The 26,516-nt window shown below is 55.1% G+C and overlaps 8 protein-coding genes across 8 annotated transcripts; 5 read left to right on the forward strand and 3 right to left on the reverse strand.

The window, feature by feature from the left end:
* Nucleotides 1–95: 95 nt before the first annotated feature.
* On the forward strand, nucleotides 96–1,030 carry TRIREDRAFT_107881 (uncharacterized protein; the record flags this gene model as incomplete). The annotated part of the gene is made up of 3 exons (XM_006965629.1): nucleotides 96–174; nucleotides 239–888; nucleotides 956–1,030. The coding sequence occupies 3 exons, from the start codon at nucleotides 96–98 to the stop codon at nucleotides 1,028–1,030; spliced, it is 804 nt and encodes a 267-aa protein (XP_006965691.1).
* A 513-nt stretch (nucleotides 1,031–1,543) lies between these two features.
* Nucleotides 1,544–3,227, forward strand: TRIREDRAFT_62563 (uncharacterized protein; the record flags this gene model as incomplete). Its single annotated transcript, XM_006965630.1, has 2 exons — nucleotides 1,544–1,792; nucleotides 1,854–3,227. The coding sequence occupies 2 exons, from the start codon at nucleotides 1,544–1,546 to the stop codon at nucleotides 3,225–3,227; spliced, it is 1,623 nt and encodes a 540-aa protein (XP_006965692.1).
* A 353-nt stretch (nucleotides 3,228–3,580) lies between these two features.
* TRIREDRAFT_62702 (uncharacterized protein) lies at nucleotides 3,581–4,665 on the forward strand (the record flags this gene model as incomplete). The annotated part of the gene is made up of 2 exons (XM_006965631.1): nucleotides 3,581–3,825; nucleotides 3,903–4,665. 2 exons carry the CDS (start codon nucleotides 3,581–3,583, stop codon nucleotides 4,663–4,665), a joined length of 1,008 nt encoding a protein of 335 aa, XP_006965693.1.
* A 195-nt stretch (nucleotides 4,666–4,860) lies between these two features.
* Nucleotides 4,861–6,504, reverse strand: TRIREDRAFT_62172 (amino acid transporter-like protein; the record flags this gene model as incomplete). The annotated part of the gene is made up of 1 exon (XM_006965782.1): nucleotides 4,861–6,504. The coding sequence occupies one exon, from the start codon at nucleotides 6,502–6,504 to the stop codon at nucleotides 4,861–4,863; it is 1,644 nt and encodes a 547-aa protein (XP_006965844.1).
* A 5,171-nt stretch (nucleotides 6,505–11,675) lies between these two features.
* TRIREDRAFT_4124 (uncharacterized protein) lies at nucleotides 11,676–12,906 on the forward strand (the record flags this gene model as incomplete). The annotated part of the gene is made up of 3 exons (XM_006965497.1): nucleotides 11,676–12,224; nucleotides 12,355–12,707; nucleotides 12,759–12,906. 3 exons carry the CDS (start codon nucleotides 11,676–11,678, stop codon nucleotides 12,904–12,906), a joined length of 1,050 nt encoding a protein of 349 aa, XP_006965559.1.
* An 893-nt stretch (nucleotides 12,907–13,799) lies between these two features.
* On the reverse strand, nucleotides 13,800–15,092 carry TRIREDRAFT_28159 (protoheme IX farnesyltransferase-like protein; the record flags this gene model as incomplete). Its single annotated transcript, XM_006965517.1, has 1 exon — nucleotides 13,800–15,092. A coding segment is annotated over one exon (1,293 nt), but the record flags the coding sequence as incomplete, so codon positions are not given.
* Nucleotides 15,093–16,874: 1,782 nt separating this feature from the next.
* On the forward strand, nucleotides 16,875–21,786 carry TRIREDRAFT_107888 (uncharacterized protein; the record flags this gene model as incomplete). Its single annotated transcript, XM_006965632.1, has 3 exons — nucleotides 16,875–17,382; nucleotides 17,436–20,986; nucleotides 21,058–21,786. 3 exons carry the CDS (start codon nucleotides 16,875–16,877, stop codon nucleotides 21,784–21,786), a joined length of 4,788 nt encoding a protein of 1,595 aa, XP_006965694.1.
* A 457-nt stretch (nucleotides 21,787–22,243) lies between these two features.
* On the reverse strand, nucleotides 22,244–26,056 carry TRIREDRAFT_62301 (DNA repair protein; the record flags this gene model as incomplete). The annotated part of the gene is made up of 4 exons (XM_006965783.1): nucleotides 22,244–22,918; nucleotides 22,991–25,398; nucleotides 25,464–25,623; nucleotides 25,682–26,056. 4 exons carry the CDS (start codon nucleotides 26,054–26,056, stop codon nucleotides 22,244–22,246), a joined length of 3,618 nt encoding a protein of 1,205 aa, XP_006965845.1.
* Nucleotides 26,057–26,516: the final 460 nt, after the last annotated feature.

The following is a 26,516-nucleotide window of genomic DNA, read 5'->3' on the forward strand; positions in this document are numbered from 1 at the left end:
GCTCTCGGGGTAACACATTTAAAAGCCATGGGCTTGGCGCTGGAGATGGCTGACGAGAAGATCAAGTCCACGGCGCTGGACCAGGTCAAGGCACAATGGCGGCTCAGAACAAGTTCACAACCTGTACCTTTGTCCTGAAGAAGTGCGATTTCTCTAGCCCTTCGCTTGCACCAAGTGAGTCGTCACCCAGTGGGTGAGTGTGACCGAGGCCAGGCCAGTCTGCTAACCCGCCCATCAGCATGTGTAAAGAACTTTTGCCAGGGAGAGCCATATGGCTTTGGCTCTTGCACAGCGGACTTCACGGGCATACCTGCAGAGTGCTGCTCGCAGAGCACAGTTGGTGATGTAGCACAATGCATGGCCAACTTTCAGCAGCAGCAGGGATACGGCATCTTTGGCGACGCTTGTCTTTCCGTGGAGCGGTTTGTGACCGAGTGCGAGAACGCCAACTCCGGGTTTGATACGGCAACTTTCGAGCAGCAGGCCAGTTGTCTCTGCTACGACAGCAACAACAACTATGCTCCAGACGCCTGGGATAATGCGGTGGCCACCTGCGTCAGCACGGGAGAGAGTGCTCATCCAACCATCTGGAGGGCCTTGCAGAGAAACTCGGAAGTAGTTGGCCTGTGTACCAAGTTTGCTGGTGCTGCAGCCACAACCGGTCCCGCGACAACCGGCCCCGTCCCGACTGATTCGGCGAGATTTACCACTACCGAAGATGTTTCTCCGGAAACATCAGCAGCTGACATGGCGACTCCAACCGAGACGGGCTCGACAGCGGCTAGAAGCACGGATTCAAGCGACCAGACTTCAGTGGCATCAAGTGTAACACGCAGCGCAGCCGCGACGACCACGACAAGCAGCTCGTCCGCCGCTCGAATTGGACAGGTGAGTCAAAGGCTGATATCAATCCCTCCGAGACTGGTTGAATAATTGCTAATACCGATGGCTGAAGACGAGCTACATCCAGTTGAAGTGGGCAGCTGTAGGCCTCGGGCTCGTGTTGCCTTGTTTCATCATGACGCTATGACTGGCAAGATATTGATTGTGAGATGCGTAATCTGAATTGAATTGGCGTTTTTGAATGTTTTGTTGTTTTCTGATTGGTTTCCATGTCGCCTCCGAACCGTATCAGACTGTGGCTTGCCAGATGTCTCGTAGCGGCTTGTTAGCAGTCAAGTGCCTGAGTGGAGACGGTCTCTGATCTGATGTTTAGCAACCCTTGGCCAATTCCAGCAGCAGTCTGATCGCAGTGACGGTGGAAAGGAAAGGGAAAAGAAAAACAAAGAAATGGCTGGAGAACAAGTAGAACCTGGTGATGTAAAGAGGAACAAGTTCATCTGGTGGTTCCGTCATTGCAGGGAAGGAAGCTGTGGCAGCAGTGAGTGGCCTTCACGTGACTGCGCGGTACCTTCCTTACTAGTGAATTGGACTTGTAGTACCTGGATTGATGCGTTCATGCCACTTCGCCCAGATTGGCTGCATCGAGTATCGTCACGAACCTCGAGAACCACGTCGACGGCACTTGATCCAGCTCGCAACCATGGCGTCCGGGGAAGTCGAGCAGCCGCAGGCATCCGGCAGCTCGGCGCCTGTCGGCTCTGACTCTGCCTCTCCAGCGCCGGCGTTGCCTCCTCCCGAGAAGCCGTCGGCCGTCAGACAGCGGTCATACGTCGTGCTGTCCTTCTGGCTGGTGGTGCTTCTGCTCGGGCTGCCCATCTGGTGGAAGACGACGGCCATCTACCGCGCTGAGCTGCCTCTGGACAGCATGCTGAAGTGGGCGGATGGCAAGGTATGAATTGAAGTCTTAAGCGATCCTCCGTCGCTCATGGCTAACGCTGGATGGCTCCCAGGCCTGTCGACCCGTCTTCCCCCTCCAGATCTCGATACAGGCGGACGCTCTCCAGGAGCAAGAGGCGCACAATCTTATCCGACTGACGCAGCATGCATTGGACGATCTCAACGACTTCTCCGGCCACCATTTGCGCCTGCAACTCGCGCCGCGCAATGCGCCTCTCCCGAAAGACGACTTCCGAACAGCCTTGACGATCCGGCTCCAACCGGGCACGGGCACCTCGGCGTCGCTCAACCAAGAGTCCGCCGTTCTCGACATCACCTACCCTCCCAATTACGTTCCGTCTCTCACGTCGCCATCGTCTCCCCTCGCATCCTACATCACCAATGAGCTCCGAGCCACCTTTGCCGAGGAACAGTCCATCATATCATACCTTCTCTCCACGTCGTCCATGTCCACCGGCGTGCGCCCTCAAGGCCTGAGCGCCGAGGCTGCCGAGGCCCTTTCGAAGCGAACGACGCGATCTTTGCGATACGCTCCGACATACCACCTTACCTTTTCGCTCTTCACGGCCAACGGCGTGCCTAACACGTGGGATATCGAGGCCGCGTTGGATGAATACATCAGGCCTATGCTGGAGGTCCTGCGCCCCATTCACAACTTCACCATTGACACACAAGTCCAGCTGTACGCGGTCCCCGGCGTGCAGTCCCAGGTGCTTAGCAAGGAACACCTCTCGTCGTTTATCAATGCTGCTGAGTGGCCGCTGTCGCCATCTATTGGCAAGGCGCCAACGGTCAACTTTGTCATCTATGTCGGAAACCAGACGGTTGCGCTCGATGCCGAGACGGAAACGTCCCAGTCTTGGATGATACCGCAATGGGGCACCGTGTACCTGCTCTCCCACCCGGACACGGTCAGCCATGTATCGGTCGAGGAGCTGAAACAGCCCATGCTTACGTTTGGCGGCCACTTGCTCTCCCTGCTGGGCACTCCTCAGTCCGGATCTCTGCCTTTGCGACTCTCGACCTTGGGTCGCATCCGATCTACTGACCTGTTGCTCCGTGCATCGTCTACTCTGGGATCCCTTGCGAGACTGTCTCTTGCGCTGCCCTCCATCTCGATCCCTCGGAGCGTCGCAGACGGTGTCTCCAAGACGATGCATCACCTGGAGCTGGCTTGCGCCGATCTTGGCGGACCCGAAGGACTGATGCATGCGAGAATTGCCGAGGAAGAGGCAGAGAGGGCTTTCTTTGAGAAGAGCATGGTGGGACAGCTGTATTTCCCGGACGAGCACAAGATTGCCGTCTACCTGCCGTTGCTTGGGCCGGTGTTTGTGCCGCTGATACTGGGGCTCATCAATGAGATCAAGAAGCTCGTCAAGGAGGCGAAGCAGAAGGCGCTGGATGCTAGAAGCAAGAAACATCAGTAGCAAGCTTGTCTAGATTTGTTTTTTGGTTATACAATAATAGAAAGATACCCACGGTTGCCCTTCTATTTCTCTCTTGATACATTGAGTTTGTCTGAATGTCATGTTATCTTGCTTGAATAACTGCTGAGCGGAAGTGACGTGACAGCCAAGCTACTACCTACCTAAGGTACCTACTTAAGATGGAGCGAATAGAAGCTTCCGGATGATTAATTGGAGCTCCCTCAGTCTCTTCAGCAACCTCCCAAAATCTCCCATTTCCACCAACAGAGGCCGACGAGCCATTACAATACTGTCAGCAAAAACAAGTGTTGCAATCTTTCCATCGTCGGCCTCAAAATGCGAAAAAGAAGAAGATGCTGCCCCAGCCATCCTTCACGCTAACCATCCCCAGCGTCCACGACGGCACGCCACTCGAGTGCCGAATCTATCACCCAGCCTCGTTTTCGCGCAGCTCGCCAGCCGCGCCTTGGAAGCGACACGCGGCTATTTTTGCGCATCCGTATGCTCCGTTGGGCGGGAGTTTTGACGATGGGATAGTGGACATTGTGGCGGCTCAGCTGTTGCGCAAGGGATATCTGCTGGGGACGTTCAATTTCAGGTGCGTCTGCATGCGGCGGAATCTGGCATGAGGATGGACGTGTTGGCTAACAATGGAACGCATCGATATGGGTGCAGAGGCGCTGGGCAATCTGGCGGGAGGACGTCGTGGACGGCAAGGCCGGAGCGCGACGACTACATCAGCTTCGTCGGCTTCATGGTGCATTATGTCCACGGTCTGGTGTCGTCTGGTGACGCTGATCAGCAACCTCCCGTCCTGCTGATGGCGGGCTACTCTTACGGAGCCATGATCACGACGCAACTGCCGCCTCTCAAGGACCTTCTGGAGTTCTTTTTCTCTCCGGGCAGCGGACTCCATGCCGCTCAGATACGCCTGAGGGCCGAGGGCTGGGCCGAGAAGCAGAGAAGGCACATCTTGCGGGAAGCTCAGAGCCAACACACGACCCCCGACAGCACAAGCGATTCAGCGAGCCCCAGCCGTCTGGTCCCTGCAAACGGCAGGCTCTCGCCCATCAGCGGCTTCACCATGCCCCGGCCGGCGTACTTGCTCGTCTCTCCGCTACAGGGCCTCGTCACGCACCTGGCCACCATGTCCCTCATGCCGTCGATACTCGCAAGGCGGAGGCCTCCACAGCAAGATCCCAGTGCCGAGGCCAAGCTGGTGCAGAACCCTACGTTGGCCGTCTTTGGAGATTGCGATATATTTGTCCCCGTGGGCAAGCTGCGTGCTTGGGTGGCGCGGCTAAGTTCGCAACCAGCGTCTCATTTTCGCGGACATGAGATTCCGTCGGCGGGTCATTTCTGGGCCGAGGAGGGAGTGCTGCATGCAATGCTGGACTTGGTTTGTGATTTTACTTATACTCTTTACGACGGCAATTAGAGTGGTAGGCGTTTTGATTCGCTTGATTGATACCTTTACGAACGCAGCTATTATATGCGTATATCTTTGCCTATTGGCATGGTGCAATACTATCCATTTCCTCATTCTAGCTTGTTTTTGTTTTTAAACATATCCTCTCAAAAGCTGAAGAACCCCCCCCCCCCCCCCCCCCCCAACCAGTTGACGATTCAGCCATTATTTCAAGTCCCCAGCTGTGAGAGTCTGAGGATTCGGCTCATCGAACGAGAGCTCACGAACAACCTGGCCCACCAACTCATCATCCATCTGCATAAAGGACACACGGCCCTTGACGAACCAAAAGGCAACAGCAGCAACCAGCATAACGCCAAAAACAGCAATGGCGTAGTTCATGTCGCTGGGGGCAGGGCTGGGCGCGCCAGGGAAGAGGAAGAAGACGGTTGTGATGGCGCAGTAAACGATGGAAACGACGTTGAGGGGCGTGCCCAAGCGACCCAGGCGGAACTCTCCGGGAGGCAGCTTATCCCGGCCGACGAGGAGAAGGACGATGATGGGCATGGCGTAGGAGACGGTCAGGGCGATGGTGCTGACGCTGAGAATGGCCTCGAGCACCGTGTTTGCGAATAGATACAGGACGCCCACCAGGCTGATGAGGAATGCCTGCAGCCACAACGCGCGACCGGGAACCTGCCATGTGGGATCAACGTAGGAAAAGTACGCGGCAAAGGGGATACCGCCATCGCGGGCGAAGCTCCACGTCAGGCGGGAGGATGAAGTCAAGACGCTGACTCCCTGGCCCATTCCGTTGAAGATGAAGAGGGCGACCAGCGTGGCGGCGCCATTGAGCCCGACAGTCTCCTGCAGCAGTTCGACGAACGGCAAACCCGTGGGAGGGTCCAGGACGTTGTCGAGGTTTTGGATGGTGAAGAGGCAGATGACCATGAAGATGAAGCCGGAGATGGCACCGCAGATGACGGACAAATACATGGTCTTTGGCCCGTTGCGACGGGGTGCGGGAATCTCTTCGACCATGTGGATGACGGAGTCGAATGCCGTGAGCCCGTACGCGCCCTGGACGAGGCCCATGAACCAGGTGACGCCGTCGGGCCAGCCCGTCTGGTTGATCCAGGTGCCGAAGACGAATTTGGCCGACTGGAACTTGAGGTCGTGCTTGACGCCGACGGAGATGAGCAGCGCCAGGCCGATGATGAAGAACAGGCCGACGTACCACACGCCGACAAAGTTGTTGAACCACGGCAGGAAGCGGTCGTTGCGGCAGCCGACGTGGTTGATGGCCGTGAAGAAGACGGTGATGCCGACGTAGACGAGGAACTGCACCCAGCCTTTGCTCGCGCCGTCCCACTCGGGGTCGAACATGACCTTCATGCCGAGCAGGAACTCGGTCATGAAGGCGTTTTGCGACGCCGTCAGCGTCCACCACCCGAACGTGTTGATCCACGCGCACATGTAGGCCGTGAAGCGCCCCAGGGGCGTTTGGCTGAGCTGCGAGATCCAAAAGGCCTGCCCCAGCGCGGTGGGCATGCTGCTGCAGAGCTCGCCCATGGACACGGCGACGCAGATGTTGCACAGGGTGACGACGGCGAGGCCCCAGAGGACGGCGATGGGCCCGCCGTTGGTCAGGCCGCTGGACAGGCCCTGTGCCTCGGTCGAGTAGGTGCCCAGAACGCAGAAGGCGAGGGCGAGCATGCTCCAGATGTCGAACTTGCGGGTCAGGGCCTGGGAGTGGCCGAGGGCGGCGAGGTCGACGGCATCGCGGGTGGCTTGGTCGACGGTGTCTAGGTCGTCTTGGTTGTCGATGAACTTGGTGATGTTGGGGGATTTCTTGCTGCTGCTCGCCATAATTGTTTCTTCTTGTCCGTTGTCTTTGCCTCTTTTTGATATTGCTTTGTGGCGGTGCGAGGCAAAGGCTGCGAAGTGAGGAGCAGATAGCGAGACAGCATTCCCAGTTTGTGAGCGTCGAGGTTCTCGGCAGATGTCTCAGGATATATAATCACGCCAATCAAGAGAGATTGCAGGTCTGCGTATGATAGGGGGAGGGCGGGAAGAGGAGAAGCAAGAGACACAGATATCCGGATGGTCGGGCGCGCCAGGGAGTTTATGTGGTGGTGGTATATATCCCTGCCTCGGCCCTTTCTCCTCACCTTGCCCATTGAATGTGACTTGCACAGATTTACCAAGTACATGCACGCACGCTATTGCAGCTCGTTTTCACCAGCTGTCGTTACGCAGGGTCTGCAACCTCCTCCTCATCGTCTTTCGCAACCCCTGCAGACTAGACGTTGCTTATCTCCTTCGACAGCCTCCCCCATCAACGACCCCCCCTCCCGGATCGCAGGCACAAGGCTTTCAATGCGTGTGGCACACCTCGCCGATGAATCTAGGCTCCTTATCGCCTAGAAGACAAAAAGGAGGGGAGGCAAGGACAGTTGAAAAAAAGAACTCACAAGCCAACTTGCTACAGCCTAGTAGTACTTCGTTCCCAAAGTATCACCGAAGACTTGCAAACCTGGTCGAGAAAGAGAGGATGATGATAACGACGGGGTCCTTGCTTTGATAGGGAGCGCCGCTGATAACGCAGAATGGGGGGCCTCTCGTTCCGCTTTCCTGAGGGCGCCATGCTTGTGAACGGGGGGGTTCGCTAAGATACGGCTAGGCCAGGGTTACCCCGGACTTCCCCAGATTTCTGCTGCTCTTCTTCTCAAGCCCAAAGCCTCGAGCCCATTCGTCCTTCTCTTGCTGATTTGTATTAGATCAAAAGCCGGTGTTATGGATCGGCACATTTATGGGGGAAACCTTGGAACTGCTAGAAAGTCCACCACCCCCCCTCTTTTACTGTTGTTTGACGGCTTGTTGATTTAGTGTCTTTCGCTGGTTTATGCCTGTTAACAGTCTAGTGTCGTGCTCTTCCCGTTGTGACTCGGGAAGGTTTCGACTCTGTAACGCCTCGGAGTTGTCGCCCTCTCCCGGCCGAGTTGTGTCTACGTTGGTTCATGATACGGACATCAGTCGCATATAGCTAACAAGGATCCAGGCCCAAGGCTGTGCCCTCACCTAAAAGAGGCCGCTGGATTGTTTGTCTAATACATACTGCAACATTATCTGTTGAGATCTAGATCACTCTAATAGAATTGTCTCAACCTTGTGCCGATATCATAGGATCATGGCCGATGTTCGGATTGGGAAAGTCGGCGAGAAAGCCCCAAGGGTAAGACGGGCTCTAGATTGGAAAAGCATACCTACTGTTCATAAGACGGCCGAAAATCTTAGTCCATTTCTCGTGACTAACAGCTTTAATTCAGTACGCACAAGGCGTTTACTGATACATAGATAGGGCAGATAGAGAGATTGATAGAAAAAAGACCTTTGGGATCTTCCTCATCTGGGCATGGTGTAGATACCGGGTGGGCGTCAAGGGCGCTGAGTCCGTTGATTTGCTGACGGCTTCGCCTAGGCTTCCGCTTCGATCTGCGGGCCCACAGACGGTGGACTTGGGTTGTCATTGTGCATGCGGGGGAAAGAAACGAAGATTATCGGGCTTCGTGATGACGATGGCCATTTCTTTGGGGGGGTTTGTCGTTCTTCATTTGCAGTGGTTTGTTTGTTTGTTTGTCGTCATGGTGGCGATGGTGCGCTGAGGGAGGCTCTCTCAGGGTGGTGGCGGCTTGGCGGTCATAGAGCTCATGGCGTCCAAGATGTCTTTGAACCAGCTGAATCTGGCCGAGACCGATGCGGCTTGAAGGTCGATGCACAAGAGACCTTCGTAGGAATCAATCTCTACTTGCACAAGGTAAATTGGCCTTCTATGAATAAGGAGCTGCTGGGTAGTCTGTGAAAGGTTGAAACGGTTGGCAGGTAAGTTGGACCAAATGTCAACAATCATTGGATAACCAATTGAAGGCACTTCGCTGGCTTACAAATAAATATGGTCAGCGTCCTGCAATCCGGACAATCGTGGATTGATGCCGTGCTGATCAATTTTGACGGCTTCCGTAACTCAACATGTCTCCAAAGCAGACGTCTGAGTAACGGAGACGGGTCGCAATAGCAGCCATGCAATTCAGAAGAAATTGTAGGGTAGGTGCCCAATAGTCGGCAGAGGTACGTACCAGTCACTATAAGGCACCTATCTTATGCCGTAACGAACCATCAGTGCCTGGCTTCAAGACGATCGTACAAATGTGAGTCAATTCGATGGCAAGAGCCGCAAAGACCAAGGTTCTGGGCTGGGCGCTGACCGTGTATGGCCAATAGCCAGCCTCTTTCGCAGGGCGAGCGAGACACAGCCAGAGCTACGTGTTCCTTCACTGCCGCCTCAGAAGGAGCGCCGAATCGCCACAGTCTTCACCGAAAATGCCATTTCGCACTCACAGAGCTCTCCCTTGCTTCAACCCTCGTAATGTTACGCACGCCTCGAAACATTTTGGTAAGCCATCGTTGAGACATGATTGCCACCTAAAATAGATGAATGACGTGATGCTCAGGCGACCTGGAAATCTCGAGAGCATGGGACCTCGATCGAGCGGATGCTGCTATAATTACACGCGCTCTCAGTTCTACAGTCCAGGAAGTACGAGGTACAGTACATGCAAAAAGAGAGAGAAAGAGAGAGAGACAGCCAACACTGGGCAGGACCAACAGCAGGGTTACGCGCCTTTTTGTAGTTGTTGGTCCTTGACGCCTGTTTTCCAGGCATAGCCCAACAGGCGCATTAGATGAAACGCGCATTTCTTCGCCCCACGAGATCAGGCTTGAAACGACTGCTGTCATTGCTGCTACCCCCAGAGGCCCTGCAAGCCCACCATGGCCGCTCTCCGCAGCCGGCCTTTTTGAAGCTCATCGGCATCTGCAGTGTTATTATGGGCTCGATACCCGCATGTTCATGCAAATCTCGGCCTTCAGACGGTCTCGCAGCGACCGGCCGGAAGAGGTACCGTCGCACCGGATTCTGGGCGGCAAGGTACAAGCGGAACATCCGCCGCGGCCGGGCCAATGAGACCAGCGCGGTAAGATCCTAGCGCGGCGCTTCTTGGGGACCCCCGGCCGCCAGAAATAGACTGCGCTAGGCTGCTTATGGGGTAGTACCGGTTGGGTCTTTCCAGACGCGCGCTTGAAGCCGCTCAATGGACCAATCGCGCTTCATCCGCTTGTGGAACCGATTCCGCTAGTACGGAAAGGGGACGGTTACCCATGTACTTCGACCTTCGTACCTTTGATGAATATGGCCATCCCTTGCCAGCCTCCATCGCCAAACGTACAACTTACATAGAAACCGCGCAAAGATCCATCATCTTTCCCTTCAAGCAGAGCAGCGCGGCAAAAAAGAACAAGAGCCCCTGTAGCCCCACGCGTCTGCCATGTGCAGGAGCCGGGGTCATCCTTGCGAACAAAATAGCTGTCTCGCCCTGGGGCGGGAGAAGCGCATTTTGTTCCGGGCGGTTTTAACCCTTCTTCCACCCCACGGTGGTGATCTTCCCGCCGCAAAGAAGAATGCAATGCAATGCAACGATCCCGCCAATTTCCCGTTGGCGCCGTTGTTTATGGATTTCTCCAGGGTTGGGAGATTGCAGATGGAGACTTCTTTGCTGCTCTTGATGTCATTGTTGGGCTAGGCTCTGGGGTTGTGGATGGGGGTTACCGCCTGAGCCTTGTCGTCTGCTGGAGGTGACATCGTGGGCATGCCGTTATGCTTTGCTGCAAGGCAGTGCCTTTTTCGATACGACGTCGAGAATAACAAGCATGAAACAATCTCAAGGGCCATGTCTGCGCTTGTGCCCTGTTCGTCCATCTTAACGCTCGTAGCCGCCATAGAGACTATAACGAGCGCGCTTCCTCGGACTGACCCGTTGTTTCCCTTGCCCCCCCCCCCCCCCCCCCCCCCCCTTTTCCCAACGCCCGCCAGGCGGATTCGCCTCTGACATATGCAATCTCTCTTTCTCTTCCCTAAACCGTAGAGTAGCCCCAGGCAAGATGCCAGCCTCGCCAGACGAGATAGCCGCCTTTGCCCAAACGGGAGCCCCTGTCTAACCGCCCGTGGCCCATATGCGCACCGCTGGGCCTGCTCGACCAATATCAGCGAGCCATTCTCGGCAGACTGAGCTCTTCAGATACACGCGCTTCGTTTCACATGTCCCATCCGGCCTAGATCTTCCCTTGTTTCATCCCGACAGCCGCCCACAAGGGGTGGTGGGCCCTCGTCAAGTATGTACAGTAGTATTAGGATTGTGCTCTACGTCTTGATCCTCTGGCCCAGAGATGACTGCATCGCCAGAGCTTAAAACAAGGCCCATGTCCTCCGGGAGCCTGCTTCTTGTCTCCCTTGATTCCCCAGAAGCCCTTGTTTTGTCCTCTTTTTTTTCTTATTATTTGTTTTTCTTTTTTTTCCCCTCCCTGTCTCTGTCTGTGTGTTTTGCGTCAACTCAAGTTTCATTCGACTGGTTTCGGATTCTTGTTTCTTTCGCAACCCTATTGCTGTTCGCTATCCTATTCTCGCGTGTTATTCCTCTACGCCTCTCTTTTTCACTTTTCACAAATTCATCGAGTTTGTGGAGATCGTCCGTCATCAACATTCTTTGGGGACGTTTTCGAAGGCCCCCCCCTGCAGACAACTCGATCACCCCCCCTCCTCCTACAAGGAACCCAAGACCCTCACGGCAGACCGTTCTGCAGGCCACTTCGGTCAAGACCGCGAGGACCATCGGCCAGTCATATCGACCTTAATCAATAATTTGTTTCATTACTTGGCAACGTGGTTACCGAGCCGGTCTCGTATCACCTCATCCAAGCATCCATCAGCATCGGGCGACAACTTCTTCTTCCTTCTTCTTCCCCAAGACAACTCACCTCTTGTCTTTGGCCATATCATCCGACGTTACTCCACCTGTGGCAATTTATTCTTCTTCTTACTCTTTCTCTTTTCCTCCCTCGCTTCCTTTCCATCTTCTGCTCGTATCGAGTGGTCAAACCCAACACGAACTCGACAAAACTCCCTCCTACCACCACCCCCCTTGATGATGGCGAGACACACCAGGAACTCCAGCGAGCAGGGCTACAGTGGCCTCCAGACCGGCCTGGCGCCGTCTCCCATGTACGCCCCGTCCCGCATGCTCCCGGGAAACTACTACGACGTGCCCTCGTCCTCGTCCTCGTCCGCCATGCCGATTCCCCCGCCGCTCGCTACTCAACACCCTTCTCAGCAACAAGCCTACGGCCCGTACTCGACCAGCGCTCCGTCGCCTACTCTGCCCATGCCCCCTTCCATGGCCCAGCCGTCCCAGCACCGGCCCAGCTCGGGCGCCTGGAACCCGCAGGACGACCAGCAGCTGCTCCAGGCGCGCATGCAGGGCCTCAACTGGAACCAGATCAGGGACCAGTACTTCCAGTCCAAGACGCCCAACGCCTGCCGGAAGCGCCACGAGCGGCTGATGGAGCGCCGGGGCGCCGACGACTGGGACGCCCGCAAGATGCAGACGCTGGCCAAGGAGTACATGAGCATGCGCAAGGAGATCTGGAGCGGCCTGGCTGCTCGAACCGGAGAGAAGTGGAGCGTTGTCGAGGCAAAGGTAAGCTAAGCCACCCTTCTATAACCCCCTTCCTCTCCCTTCCCCCCCCCTTTCCCCCCCTCTTGTTGATGGGCCATATGCATGACAACTGTCTAACATTGTGTTCGTCTCCGTTTCTTCAAACTTCTAGTGCATGTCCAACGGCCTCAAGAACCTCCAGAGCGCCGCTCGCGCAGCCTCGCGCCGTGACCGTCTCGAGACGGGAGCTTCACTCACAGGGTATGACGACGATAGCGGCATTTCCGGCATCGGCCTGACCCCCGTTGATGAACTAGACGCGTCCTACAGTAGCCCTGCTACAAGCTCCTCCGGCGCACACTCCTTTTCCAGCTCCGCCAGCTACCACCAGCAGCAGCAGCACCAAAGCCAACACCATCATCACCAGCAGCAGCAGCAGCATCTACAGCCCCCTCACTCTCACTCCCACCTCCACCCTCATTCCCAGCACCACCATAGCTCCTACGGCATGGCTGCTGCTCCCGTGTACTACGGCGGTGGCGGTAGCGGCGGCCACGGATACTCGTCGAGCGTCAGTTCAACGGCCAGCATGAGCCACGGCTACGTGTCCCGCGGCGGCACCGGCACGAGCCAGGACAGCAGCCCTTACTTGGATAGCCAGCGGCTGTCGACCGACATGGGCATCGAGTCTCTCGTTCACCGTCCCAACGGGGGCAAATTCTAATCTCTCTCTCTCTCTCTCTCTCTCTCTCTCTCTCTCTCTCTCTCTCCCTCTCCCTCTCTCTTTCTTGTTTGACAAGCCTTTCGTTATAATCACGGCGTTTCTCTTGGTTGTTTTGTTGCGTTACTATCTACTCTCTTACCCCCCTTCCCCCTATCAAAACCCTGTGTCAGAGTGGCACCTCATACTCATGTATGAGCTATGCCTTTCATTCCTTTTGCTGGCCTCTTATGTGGAAGCATCTCGGGGGTTTTCCTGTTGCATTCGGAGTATTGGCGTTCACTGGCGTTCTGTTTTCTTTTACACCTCCTAATCCCCATCCCTACCAGAACCCCGAGAAAAAGAATGAAGTTTAAAGGGGTAAAAAGAACAGATAGGGAAAAAGAATCCCGGCACAGATTTCCTTGTCATTTTTTTTTCGTTCTTTCTTCAGTCATCTGATAGATGCGGACGGGATATACAGATTGTGTTTATTTGTTGCACCCACGAAGAAAAGGGGAAGGATCTGGAAGCGATCTTCAAACGATGTATAATAGTTGATAAGATGCATCTTAGATATGCATGGGACTCTGGTGGAACAGAATTATAAATCTTGTTTCCTTGATTTGCTTTGGACTTTTTGCTCGTCATCCGCAAGGATTGCCGTACCCAAAACCATCTATCTAATTGTACAAACAGCGGCTGCGTGGGAAGCTCTACTGTACATGCGCCGCCTAGGCACTACATCAAACACATGCATATCTCCCCTCTCACTCGTATAGAGACATGAAGAAGCTATTGCTACATGAGAGTGGGAAATCCCCACCGTCTTGATTGTATCATCATTTTGCTTGGCTTGCTGTCGGGGCAGACATGCTCGCCATCTCATCCAATTCCTCCTCCTCCCACTCTCCATCCTCGTCCTCTCCAAAGACGCTCCTCCAGGCTCGACTCCACATGCCCTTCTTGTGCAGCAGTGCGAGAATCATGACGCCGGGCAGATGCCAAACGCTGGCCCAGAAGAGGCCCCGTGCGCTCCCTTTGTGCCCTTCGTACTTCCAGAAGCGGACAGCCTCACGGGCCAGCCAGAGGTTGATGGGCAGACTGGTCACGGCAAAGGACCAGTCCGTCACGCCGGCGGCACAAAGGCCAAAGCACAGGGGGAAGAAGGCGAGACTGTATCTCAAAGCGACACGCGCGTTTCGGGCCGGATTCGTCCACGCGAGCATGCGCAGGCCTGCGGCTTTGTATTCCTCGCGGATGGGCCAGCTCAAAGCCATGAAATGGGGAAACTGCCAGGCAAAAAGAAGACCGGCGAGCAGCCAGCCACCAATGGACGATCCGTCACTGGCCAGAAGCAGCTCTCTCCAGGATCCGTCCTTTGTTGCAGCTTCGCCTGCTGCGGCAGCCCAGCCCATCAATGGCGGGATCCCGCCAACGACTGCGCCGACCCAGGTGTTGAACACAGTCACAGCTTTCAAAGGCGTGTAGATGCCGGCGTAAAGAACAATGTTTGAAAGACCCAGGAATGAGACGGTGGGGTTGACGCCGAAATAAAGGGCTGCAGCACCGCCGACCCCACAGAGCATGGCAAACAATGCCGCTGCTCGGTTCGAAACCAGACCCCTGACCAACGGCCTATTCCTTGTTCTCGACATCTTGGCATCGGTTGAAGGCTCGTAGAGCATGTTCAGCGTATTTGCGCTCGCAGAGCACAGCGCAGTTCCCGTGGTCAGGAAGAAGAGCGTCAATGGGCTCAGGCTAGGCGTCTCGGTCATTGTCGGCGTCAGCATCTCGGGCACCGGATACAGCGCGTACGGCGCCATGGCCGACAAGACGACGAGGACCGTCAGGCGGGGCTTTGAGAGGGACAGGAAGGTGGAAATCGTTCGGCGGAGGGAGTCTTTGGGCTGCGACGCCGCGGCTGAGGTGAGGAGGGAGGAGGCATCGGGAGGCAGAGGAGCTTCGGAGGACGTAGATTGGGCGAGGGCTTGCTTGCGGGCTTGTCGTCGGCGGTGAGGAGCGAGGTCTTCGAGCGATTGAGGCGTCTGCGACGTGAAGTTTGGTGGCGGGGTTGTCGGGGTTGAATTTGAGGGCGAGGTTGAGGATGAGGTTGAGGTTGCCCGGGAATTGCGCCTTGGAACGACAGAGTCAAGGCAGCTGGATCGGGCCAGCAGTCGGTTCTGGAGGAAGAAGACGGCGCCCAGCGGCGCATTGGCGCTCCGAGGCGCTTTCAGGCCGGGGCTGGTGGAAAGCCATCGCTGTGATGCTGCAGCCGGCAACGAGGCTGATGGCGATGCCGCAGCTCGGATGCCGCGCCTGGACAGCAGCTGAAGCTCCGGCGCAAGAGCCAAGATCAATGGTGACCGCATAATCGCCGACTATCAGAGCGCATGGCGTCTCATGCAGGCCTCAGTCCATTTCCCGGCGGTTTCCTCGTTCTTCTGGCTTGCGGCTTCGGCGATGGCGGGCTATTTTCAAGCGCTGATCGGCTGATAGGTCTGGAGTTTTGGTGTTTTACTGCTTTCGGCTATCGGCGGACACACGTGCTGCATCATGTGACTCACCTCGTCGCTCTCCCGAGGCAAGTGGTTGACCCATTACTCCTTCTACGATGCCTCGCTGGGGATCTGAGGAACAGATTTGAGCCTCAAATGCAAATAAAAGAATCCTGATGTCTCCCAAAAACATCTCAAGGACGATGCGAGCGTGATCATACCAGGTACCGATGGGTGAAGTTTCATCGTACAAGTACCTACCAGGTGACAGCGACTCCTCTGGACCGTTCAAACACTACTCAGGTAGTAAGTACCTAGTATCTGGCAGTTGTCCTGATGTCCTCAGGCGGCCGCATCACTTTGCTTGGTCTTTATGGAGGGCATTTGTCTCGTGTCGACAAGTGACTGCCTCCTGTTCCAGATGCTACTTGGAAAGTCGTTGCTTATTGATCAAATGTGTTTGTTGGGTGGTATTACATCAGACGATACGCGAATGCTGCGACAGTCTTTCGACTGGTGAAATAAGTAAGCGGTTCCATGGAAGACGCACAAGAATCAATACTGACCTGAAGCAAAAGGCATTGCTTCCATGCTTGTATAGAATAGGCATGGGCATCAGATAGTCAGAGCTTCTTTGACTGTTGCTTATGAGAGAACCTCCGAATGCGGCATCAAAGACGGTGTTCCAGAAATTCCAGAGCATCAGTGCGCCTGCAAAGAACCAACTTCTACCGGACATGTTGCTGGTTGGATGGGGCCGTTGTCGAACCAACAACTTGAAACAGTCGAACCAAAGGGACCTGTGACGAAAAAAAGGCGATCTGGGAGACAACAGAGACTCGTCAAAGGCAGACAAATGACGCGATTGCTTTCTTCCAGAGGCCACGATACCTGGATATCGGTAGAGCACCAAGCACCTCTCCAGCAGCACAACTGACAGCTTCCTGAGCCTCTAAACTATTGGCCACGCCGTTGACGAGATGACGAAAGAACTGCAAGCTCTCGAGTGTGAGTCTTTGTTCGGGCGTACCCTAAGTCAGGATAGGAGTCGACGTTGTCATCACCCCATAACCCTCACAGGATCAAACAACTTGTCGACGTGCTTTTTCTATTTCGGAGTGCTCAAGCGACAAAGGAGTCCTGAAACAAGCTTCACAATCGCAACGCCATTGCGACAAAGACGTTGATACACAGCCCCAAGAATATCCCTCTATGATGCTGCTGTTCCTGATATACCTTGAACCATATATAATGTCAACTCCAGGCTAATGCCTCTGGTTCCGCGAGATCACCTTTGACGAGTTCTGATCTTTTGCTTCTTCATGCCCATACACGATTCTCTCTCAGACCCCAATGAACACTGCCTGTTATTCCTATACCCTCATTGCGACATTGCCAACGTGAATCGCAATCACCTTTTCCACGACTTGAGCACCCCAAGAGTATCCGCTACCTCCACGCGTATGCAATCACCATCTTGGACGCTCACACGACATGGACCCAAAACTTGGCACCGGAGAGGCTCTTCTCGGTAGCTCTGGTGGCCTCTCAGTCGTCACTGACGAAGAAGCCCAGCGGCGAGTTGATATCGCCGTTTCTCCAAACGACAAGAAGTGGATTGACGTACATCAGGCATTTCATCATCTCCTCACAGTTGGCAAAATGACGATCGGGCAAATCCTTTCTGCATTCTTTACGCCGCACGAGACTCGCCTGTTCATGCTATCCGAGTCGGCCATCTTGAAAGCTATACAACAGGACAACACCTGCCGATTCCACCGAATCTTGCAAAGCCGGTTCCAAGGCGTTGCTTCGGACATCCCGACCAAGCTGACGATGCTGTATTTTGGACTGCCTGTTGAGCCAGAAGTTCTCTCATTGACCGAGTCGAAGTCTGACATAGAAGTTCAGAAGCCAGAGTTGCCACGGAGGGATGTTGATCCGCCTTTGCATTTTCTGACCGCGCATGAAGAGCGGAATTGGGGGGAGGAGACGCTACTGGGTAAGTTGATGGTTGAATCCGTTCTGAGAGACTCGCCTAGTAACAAATTCTAGGTCAACATAACCCGTCATATCCTGTGAGACAACTCCAGCGGTTCTCGAAGGGACGCTCAGTCCTTAGGGAAGGGCAGCTAGGAGATGGTCAGCCGATTGTACACCTCAGAGGAGGTGGAAGAGATGACGACAGCGACTGGGCTGATGACAACTTCAGCGGTCTAAGCTCCAACGAAAGTGATGGAGATGACGATGAAGACGTCCGCGATGCAGTTTCCACACTGAAGTACCAGCCTGAACGGATTGGACTTGGCGACAACGCAGGATCTGAAGACGTCAATATGCAAGAGACGGGCAGTGGTGAAGACATCTCCTCAGACAACAAAACGGCCCCTCAAAGCGGACGCTGGATCAACCTCTATGGATATCAGGGACGGGTGCCCTTCATCCCAGGAGACCGGCAGACGTACGAGGATGCCATCAGAAGATTGCTTTCTCTGGGGCCTCAAGATTGTGCAAAGTTCTCGATCGTGCATTTCGACGAAAAGGCGAACACCATCGACACGATCCATGACACCATCCCTCTGAAGCGCGATAGCACAACACTGCATTTTATCTCCGAGAAAGCCTCCAGAGGAAGAAAGCCACCTCCAAGCAGTCGCTACGCGTTCTTCATCAAACTTGAACAGGAGGCAGTCCCCGGCCATTGGCATCCCAGCGAGGAGCAGCTCAACACCACTGTCTCTTGTGTTCTGTACACTCCTGAAGGGGAACGTTTCCAATCAACAGGTGCTCCCGCTTCGTGTTGCTATTTGACTTTTCCGAAGTTTCAGGGCTCTCGGCCATCTCAGGAAGCAGTACGTGAATGGGGTGCTGACCAGTGCAACGAGTACTTGAGAACCGCCTTCCAGGTTCTGCTGGGCCAACCAAAGAACATCTTTCACCATGCATTCTTTCAGCTTGGTCAATGCGACTCTGACTTTGTCACTGCACTTCCCAGCTATGGGCTCTGTGCAATCAGCTCTTCCGATGTTTTGTCGCTGATGCCCGCTGGCGATGGGACGCTCTCCAGCTTGAGATGCAACAAGCTTGGCGATGGTGAGATTGCCTTTGTGCTGCCTGGTTTTGGTTTCACCAGCAGCGTACCGGTTGACGGGAGCGGTAAAGATGCTGTCACCAACCTGCTGTCGTTTATTCGACAAATGATCTCTTCCGCCTTCGGCGACAGCGTCAAGCACCTCAAATACGTGCGCTTGCTCGATGGTCGCGCAACACTGGGCCACCAGATCAACATGAACCAGGAATATTATTCCATCCGAATGTCTGACGATCTGCCTCAAAAATCCGAGATCAGCCTCGCTTCAGCATTGTCCAAGTTTGTCGCTGCAGGCAACCCCTTTGTTCTTTTGCATCCAGAGTGGGAGCAGGACCAGAGCTTCCTTTCTACAACGGGAGACGACGGAGCCGAGCATCGTGTGCGCATGCCTCCCTTGTCTTCATCTCTTGATGATCTGCGGCGTTCTGTGACTGATCTACTGCCTCTTGCTGGGCTTGATCACAAATGTCGCGAGCCGCTGCATGCTGGTGACGCCTTCATCAGCATCCAACCCAAGCTCGACTATGAGCCTGCAAATGCCAAGTTTGACGCGCCCTGTTTCTTCATTGGCTCAGAAGCTACAAATGAACAATGGTTTAGCATTCGCGCGAGGATAGCCACTTCAGTGGCCAACATCAAGATTCACGACTCACAGACAATCGACTGGCGGGCTCAGGTCGACGCGACATGTGTCTGGGGCCCACGATATGGTTCCATCGCTGGCGTCAAATCTGCGGCCGAAAATACGGCGAAGGAGACGGCAAACAGGGAGGCTCCTGTCCAGGAGAATGCCAATGAACTGCTTGAAAACCCAGTACGAAATACGGGCGTCAGTTCGGCCACTTCAGGAGGCCCGCAGCCTTCTCGTGGAGACGAACGGCCCACGAGAATCACCCAGGCCGACCCAACTACACGTCCTCGGAGTTCTGAAGCCGCAGCGGGTACCAGCAGGTTGCGGCAAATGGCGTGGGCCGCGCAGCCCAGCATTTTCGACAACGACGGACGGCCACGGCTGGCCAACTCTGGCATTCAGCTTCCGACATATGCGCCCCCTATTGAACACATGCTCCGTATTGGCCCCAGGATGCCGATGATATCGAAGGCTATCCTGACGCCCACTGAGCAAGGGGAGCTGCAGCGCATCGCCTGGGATCTGCGTGGCCTGTGCCTGAAGCGCACCATGAGATGCCCCTACGACGGTTGCCGATTCGCCTACCGAACTGACAACCAGCAAGCCGTGGTCAAACATATGGAAGCTTCCCACACCGGCAGAAAGTGTATGTGGTGCAACGATGTCATGCCGGGTCATTGGAACGCAGGAAAGGTTCACCGTCATATGAGGGAGAAGCATAGGGATATGCTCATGGAGGCACTCGGTGTGAACAAGGCCACGATTCGGCGATTTGACGGCCAAGGAACCATCTCCATACCCCTGAAAAAGGTGAAGATGTGTGGGAAAGCTTCGCCAACGAAGCCGGCATCTGATGCAATGGATGTCGAAGGGTTCAAAAACACGACCACCCAGGCAGACTGGAATCGGAACGCAGCTCATATGGCTGCGTGTTGTGGAGAGAAGAGCGCCTCGTCTCTCCTGGAAAAGGCCGAGGTTGCTGCGTACCGCCAGCAACAGAGAGACCTTCGAATGCAGATCGCTGAAGCCGGCTTCGGCCCCATTGAGGGGGAGCATGGTCCGGAAGACATGGACCTCGATGATGCTCATGGGCTACCCAAACAACCAAAGCCTACGGAAAGTCCCGAGGAGGGAGGGCGAGTTCGTCCTACGGCGGACCAGCTGGAGGATGAGTTCAGCAGGTCATCGAGGGCAGAAATAGGAGCTGCGGGTGATGGTCTCAAAGCGCCCTTGATTACTGATTCTGGTCCGAATGCCCCTGGCTATGACCAGAGGACTCTCCGGGATATCCTCCTCAAGCAGATGCCCAGAAGCCCATTGGATGACCACACGACGTCTGCGTACAACGTCCCCAATATCGACACCCCTGATCGGCCCTCGAGCCGATCATCAAGCCCAGATCCATTGGCAAAAAAGGGTGAGAAGAACAACAACGAGCCTCAGATCCAGCAAGAGACTCAACACTTTGAACTCGAAGATGAGTCTGTAGATTCAGACTCTGGTCCGGATGGTGGATCTGAGTTCGAAGAAGAAGACGGACCAGTTGAACGTGAGTCGGACGAAGAATCAAACAGCGACCTCCAAGGCAATCCTTCAAGCGCAAAACGCCGCAAGCCAAGAGGCAGACAGCGAGGAAGGCAGGGCGACCGCGACTACAAGTACGAAGCCGATGAAGACGACGAAGAAGATAGCGAGAGTGACCTGGATGGACAGCGAACCAGGCCGCCTCGACGTGATCCATCCCCGAACTGGCACAGGGTGCTTGGACCCGATGACCCTGAATTCGAGCCGACTGATGAGTATTACTGCTCAAAATGCTTCCGCAAGGCTCCCAAGAAGCACAATAGGGACAGGTCGCCACTGGGAAGGGCCAAGGAAATCGAGGTAAGCCGTCTCCCAGCAAAGAAACTGTTCCCGAGCTCTACAAGAACTGACAGAAATTCCTTCTTCTATAGCTTCACTACGATTCCGCCCGCTGCTGCGGAATCCGCCGTGGCATAGGAACGGTCAAACGCCTCCCCAACCGCAGCGGCTGGATCCCCGCCGCCATCATGCCCAAGCCCCTGAGCAACCTCCGCAAGCAGTTCCTCCGGCGATACCCATCCTACGCTCGCACCCTGTACCCCCTCAACGCGACCAACGCCAACGGCACCTACTGGCGCTCCGACCCCAACAACGACGACAACCAAGGCTGGTGGTCCATCCCCTGGCCGCCGTTCAGGGGCCCCTCTCCTCTGCCCAACGGCTGGGTTGCCCCCGATGTCGCGGATGCTCCTGTCGCTGGGAAGGCCCGTTCGCAGTTCCAGCTGAAGCCAGTGGCGGATCCGACGTATCGCGAGGGAAAGGGCAATGCCTTGGACTCTGATGACGAAGACGACGATGAGGTTGAGTCGGACAGGGACACGAATGGAAAGAGGAAGAGGAAGAGCAGGCCTTCCTCTGCCCTGACAAGCAAAAAGACTGCCCCCACACTTCCTAAAAAAGCCCAGAAGCCTGCCCTCAAGAAGGTGGACAAGATGAGTCCTCAGAGGCCATTGAAGAGGAGGAAGACGCCCATTCTGCAGAAAATCCTGAAAGCGAACACTGCGGCATCGAAAAAGGTGATCAAGAAGACGAAGAAGAAGGACACGGAAAAGGTGGCGGCGGTGAGACGATCGATGAGGAAACGCCAAAAGACGGGATAGATATGCTGCGCTGGTCGCAGATTTTGTGTTCTGGATTGGTTTGTTTGGTGCTTTGTCGGTGTTGTGGTAGAGTCGTTACTTGCGTTGGAAAGTGTTTCGTATTGGAAAAGATTGTTGTTTGTTTTGTGGTTCGTTGGATCGATAGAAATATCTCTTTGGAATTCTACTTGCATCGTTTTGGATTATATGAACAGATGGACATCCTTTGTTGTGTGCTGTTACTGCGTCTAATATATATGTATTTGTACGTTTCTGCACCTCCCTGTACGCCCAAAGCCGCAACGCATGGATCCATATATCCCTTTGGAAATGCAATCAACAAATTGCCTCATAAACACATGCCCATATACACTGGTTCCGCGTCGTGAGTTGAATGACAACTCCTCGCAATGCTTTTCACGCCATGGCAAACGAAACCAGAAAGAGGATGAAAAAAAAGGCCACAAAGGTACACACATCACAGGCTCTCAATGGCCCTGAGCAACACGTCCACCCCCTGGGCCCCCACGTCCCCCTTGTCCCCGAGCAGCGAACCGACGTCGCTAAGAATGCCCAGCGGAATGTAGCACCCCGTCTTGGCCTTGTCGAGGCTGTCCTTGAGCCGGCTGGTGTGCTCCCATTCCTTTGCGGCAATCTCAGCTCTCTTAATGACGCGGTCCGAGATGCCGCACATGGCGGCGCAGTGCATGCCGAAACTGCCCTCGGCGACGCCATCCTCCAGCTTGTACAGGAAGGTGATGCGGCGCTGTGCGTCGTCGACGTGGATCTGCATGCGGCGAGCGCGAATCTCGGGATGGTTCTCAAACTCGGTGGCGAGGGAGTGGTAGTGCGTTGCGAAGAAGCCGATGCAGCCGATGTGGGTTGCTACATGATGCAGGACGGCTTGTGCGACAGCGACACCATCGTATGAGCTCGTTCCTCGACCCAGTTCGTCGAGGATGACGAGTGAGCGGGGAGTGGCCTCGGCGAGAATCTTCTTGGTCTCGGAGAGTTCCACGAAGAAGGTGGATTGCGCGGCAAAGATGTTGTCGTTGGCTCCCAAACGGGACATGATGCGGTCCACGGGGGTAAGGCGAGCTGACCTGGCCGGAACGAAGCAGCCAACCTGGGCCATGATGACGGCAATGCACGACTATGACAATGTTAGGTTCAGAGATGAGAACAAGGGGGCATCCTTGGGGGAAATGGAGGTGAAAAAGCTTACCATTCGCAGGACCGTCGACTTGCCGGCTGCGTTGGCACCGGTCAGAAGGTTAATCTTGGCCTGGTCACCACCGAGCTTGATGTCGTTGGGAATAAAGTCATCAACCGTGTTAATCATGCAGGGATGTCTCAGCTCCTCGAACTCCAAGACGCTGCGCTCCTCCTCGACAAACTGCGGCCTGCAGCTGGGCTCTCCAAGCGACATGGATGCCTTGGCAAGGCTGACCAGACAGTCCAGCTGGGCAATGATTTTGATGGCTTTCAACCACGTCTCGTAGTCCACGTCAAACTTCTTGCAGAAGCGCGACGCGACTTCCCGGATGAGCTGCGAGTGAGTCTCCTCGGCTTCTTGGAGCTCTCGGACAAGAGTGGTGAGCTCGGTAAAGTACCAGCGCTTGACGTCCTTGGTCGCAGACATTTGACGCCAGCTGGAAGGGATCTTGACACTCTTGGGCGCTTCGATTTGGTAAATTTCTTTGCCGATATCGGTAAACTTGAGGGTTTTGCACTTGAGCTCCGTCTTCTTTTCAGCCAGCAGATCGTCCAACTGACTCTTGATCTCTTCGATTCGAGCCACACTGGCGTCAAAGTCTTCATCTACGCCGCTTTCTGGAATCATCAGCTTCTCCTCCTTGGCTCTCCGTCGATCGAATGCCGTGCTCCAGTAAGCCAGCGGCTCCTCGAGGTTGGGCATGGATGAGATCAGCCGATCAAGCAGGCCATTCCCACCCTTGAAGGCACCAACAAGAGTCATTGTGTACTCGATTTGCTCGAAGCCCTCAAGGACGCGGACAAAGTCCTCAGGTTTGCAGGCACCGGCGTGGATGCGCGAAATGAGTCGCTCGAGATCCGGCATCTTGACGAGCTGGGAGGCAAACTGCTCGCGAACAGAAGGATCGTCATTCAGCAGCTCGACGGCGTCCAGACGCTCGTTGATACGGGCAATGTCACACAGCGGGTGAGCAACCCACTGGCGAAACAGACGCTTGCCAAAGGGAGTGATGCACTTATTAAGTAGACCAAACAGGGTGCCATCAGTGTTGCCATTAACAGTGTTTGAGAACAGCTCCAGATTGGTCAGAGTCTGGCCATCCAAAACAAGGGTGCCGTTCTTTTGGATGGGTTTGTACACCTCAAAGTTGCCCTGAGATAATAGAGGGGCTTCCAGCTTGAGGAATCGGAGATAGGAGACAAGCCCACCAATGGCAGACATGACGAGATCGTTGTCTTTGAGTTCCTGGAGGGCTTCTGGCCAGACTTCTTCTTCTTCGCCTTCCGCTTTGAGAAAGTACTTGCCACAGGAGAGCTCTCGTCTAGAGGTGTCGGCATCCCAGAATTCTGTGCCTGGTTTCAGATGAGTCCAGATGGTGGTAGGGCTCGTGTTATTCTTGAGGATGCGAAGAGACTTTGTGGACAGGCCGGACTTTTCGAGTAGAAGCTCGCGAGGGCCAATCTGAGCAATCAATGTTTCAAACTTGGTCCGATCAACATCGTCCACGAAGCCAGAGAGAAAGAATTTGCCAGTGGCAGTATCGGTGAAGGCGATGCCAAAGGCTGGCAAGTCATCCACCACGGATTCCTTGATGGCGACGCAGTAAGCGGCCATGTCGTCCTGAAGCATGCTGCCATCAACCAGGGTTCCAGCCGTCAGGATGCAGCCCAGCTTTCGAGAGATGACCTTGTCAGCCTTTTTGCCGCTCTTGTCTTGCCGTTCTCGCATCTCCTTGCCCAGGTTGGTCTCCATCTGCTCTACACGGGCCACCTTGTACTGCTTGGCGATGAACTGGTTGACCCAATGGTCAAGGGAACCCTCAGGAACACCGACCATGCGCATGTTGACTCGATCCGTCATCTTGAAGTCAAACTCCTGGTGGCCAATGGTTGCGTCTTTTTCGTAAAGCTCGTAGAACTTGCCCTTTTTGAAGAAGACGATTGTGTCCCAGAGGTCTTGCTTAATCTCCCAGTACTGCTTCTCAAAGGGGGAAAACTTGGCCCAGGCGCCTGGCGGAATGAAGATGGTACGGGGGTCATAATCCGGATCCGTGGGCGGACGCTTCTCCTTGTCTCGAATATTAGCGAGCCAAGGATAACGCTCGTCCGGCTCCTTCATGTACGCCTTTTCCTTCACCTTGGGATCTTTGGTCACGACTCGATCCGCCGGTGTGACGACGGGCTGCTTTTCGGTAGAGTCTGGATCGTAGGACCATTGCTTCGCTGTGGAGGTGGCGGGAAGGTCATCTAGATCCATATCGTCGAGAGTCGTCGTGATTTGCACCGTATCTTCTTTGGCGGAGGGCAAAAGATTGGTGCGTTTGCGCGCCGACGAGGGTTTTGACGGGCGCTTCCTCTTTTTGGATCGAGCAGTCTCTCCGTCAGATTCATCTGATACAACAAAGTCGTCCATGTCATCTGCAGACCGAATGTCAGCTTCTTGGTGTGTTTTAGCATTGCAAGAGGGGCATGACAGTACGAACCCTCTTCCTCTTGCCCAGCCGTCTCGCTTCCACCGTATTCATCTTCGTCTTCGACAACATTGTTGCGGGCCCTACCACGCCGCCGAGCCTGCGAAGCCGCTCCGTAGGCGAAGGGTTCATCCTCATCCGAGGACTCGGCATAGTTGATGGCCCTTTTCCCCTGCACAAGTTGGTCAGCGGCGGAGTGACTGGAGAGCTTTCGGCAAGAGAACGCAAACCTTTCTAACTGGGCTGCTGGGCGCCATGTCGCTATCCGAGGCCTTGATAGACCTGCTCGTGGTCCGCTTGGCGGTCGACTCCATGTTCTCCTGCGAGCTCGGGGGCTCTGGCGCATCGCTGGAGGGCAGCGGGGTGGAGAGCTTTGTGGAGGGCTTCGCCTTGGGCAGAGAGTTGGCCTTTGTCTCTTTGAGAGGGGAGGAGTGCTGGTGATCGGACGAGACCTTTTCGCGGGGTGCGGAGGGCGCCGGGACGGGCGACGACTTTTGGAAGAAGGACATGATGGATTTCTGCTTGGTCGAGGAGGCGGCTGCCGCAGCTGGCCGGGCGGCCTTTGCTGGCGTGCGAGCAGCGGCCGCTGCCTTGTCACTGGGCATCGTGATTCAGCGCAGGCCGAGCACGGCGATGGAACAGCGATCGAAACGGAGGAGGAAAAGAAGTGCTGCGCAAGAGAGGCAGCAAGATGGGCAGCTATTTCGAAATGGACGAGAAACCAGACGAGTATCAATGGAAGAAGCAACGTTCAAACGAGGAACCGCTAAAGAAGTGATAACCCAGCAGCCAAACGGCGAGCTGAGGACTCAACAAGACGACATGGGGTTATTATCGAGAGCACACGGAAGACCGAGAGAGTGCGGACATGGACCCTTGCAAGAGGAGAGAAGAGAAGAGACGCAGATGCACCGCGTCGCGATCGCGTCTGAGCTCGACAATTGCTGCCGATTGGCCTTATCTCGCGTAAAGTGGCGCCAGATACCCAGGCGTACTGTATATATTAGGTACACACTGTATCCGTTGAAGCAGGTACAGTACGTGCTCTGTGCAGGAGAGGCCACT

The sequence above is a fragment of the Trichoderma reesei genome, assembly GCF_000167675.1.
Source record: "Trichoderma reesei QM6a unplaced genomic scaffold TRIREscaffold_10, whole genome shotgun sequence".
NCBI classification, from domain to species: domain Eukaryota; kingdom Fungi; phylum Ascomycota; class Sordariomycetes; order Hypocreales; family Hypocreaceae; genus Trichoderma; species Trichoderma reesei.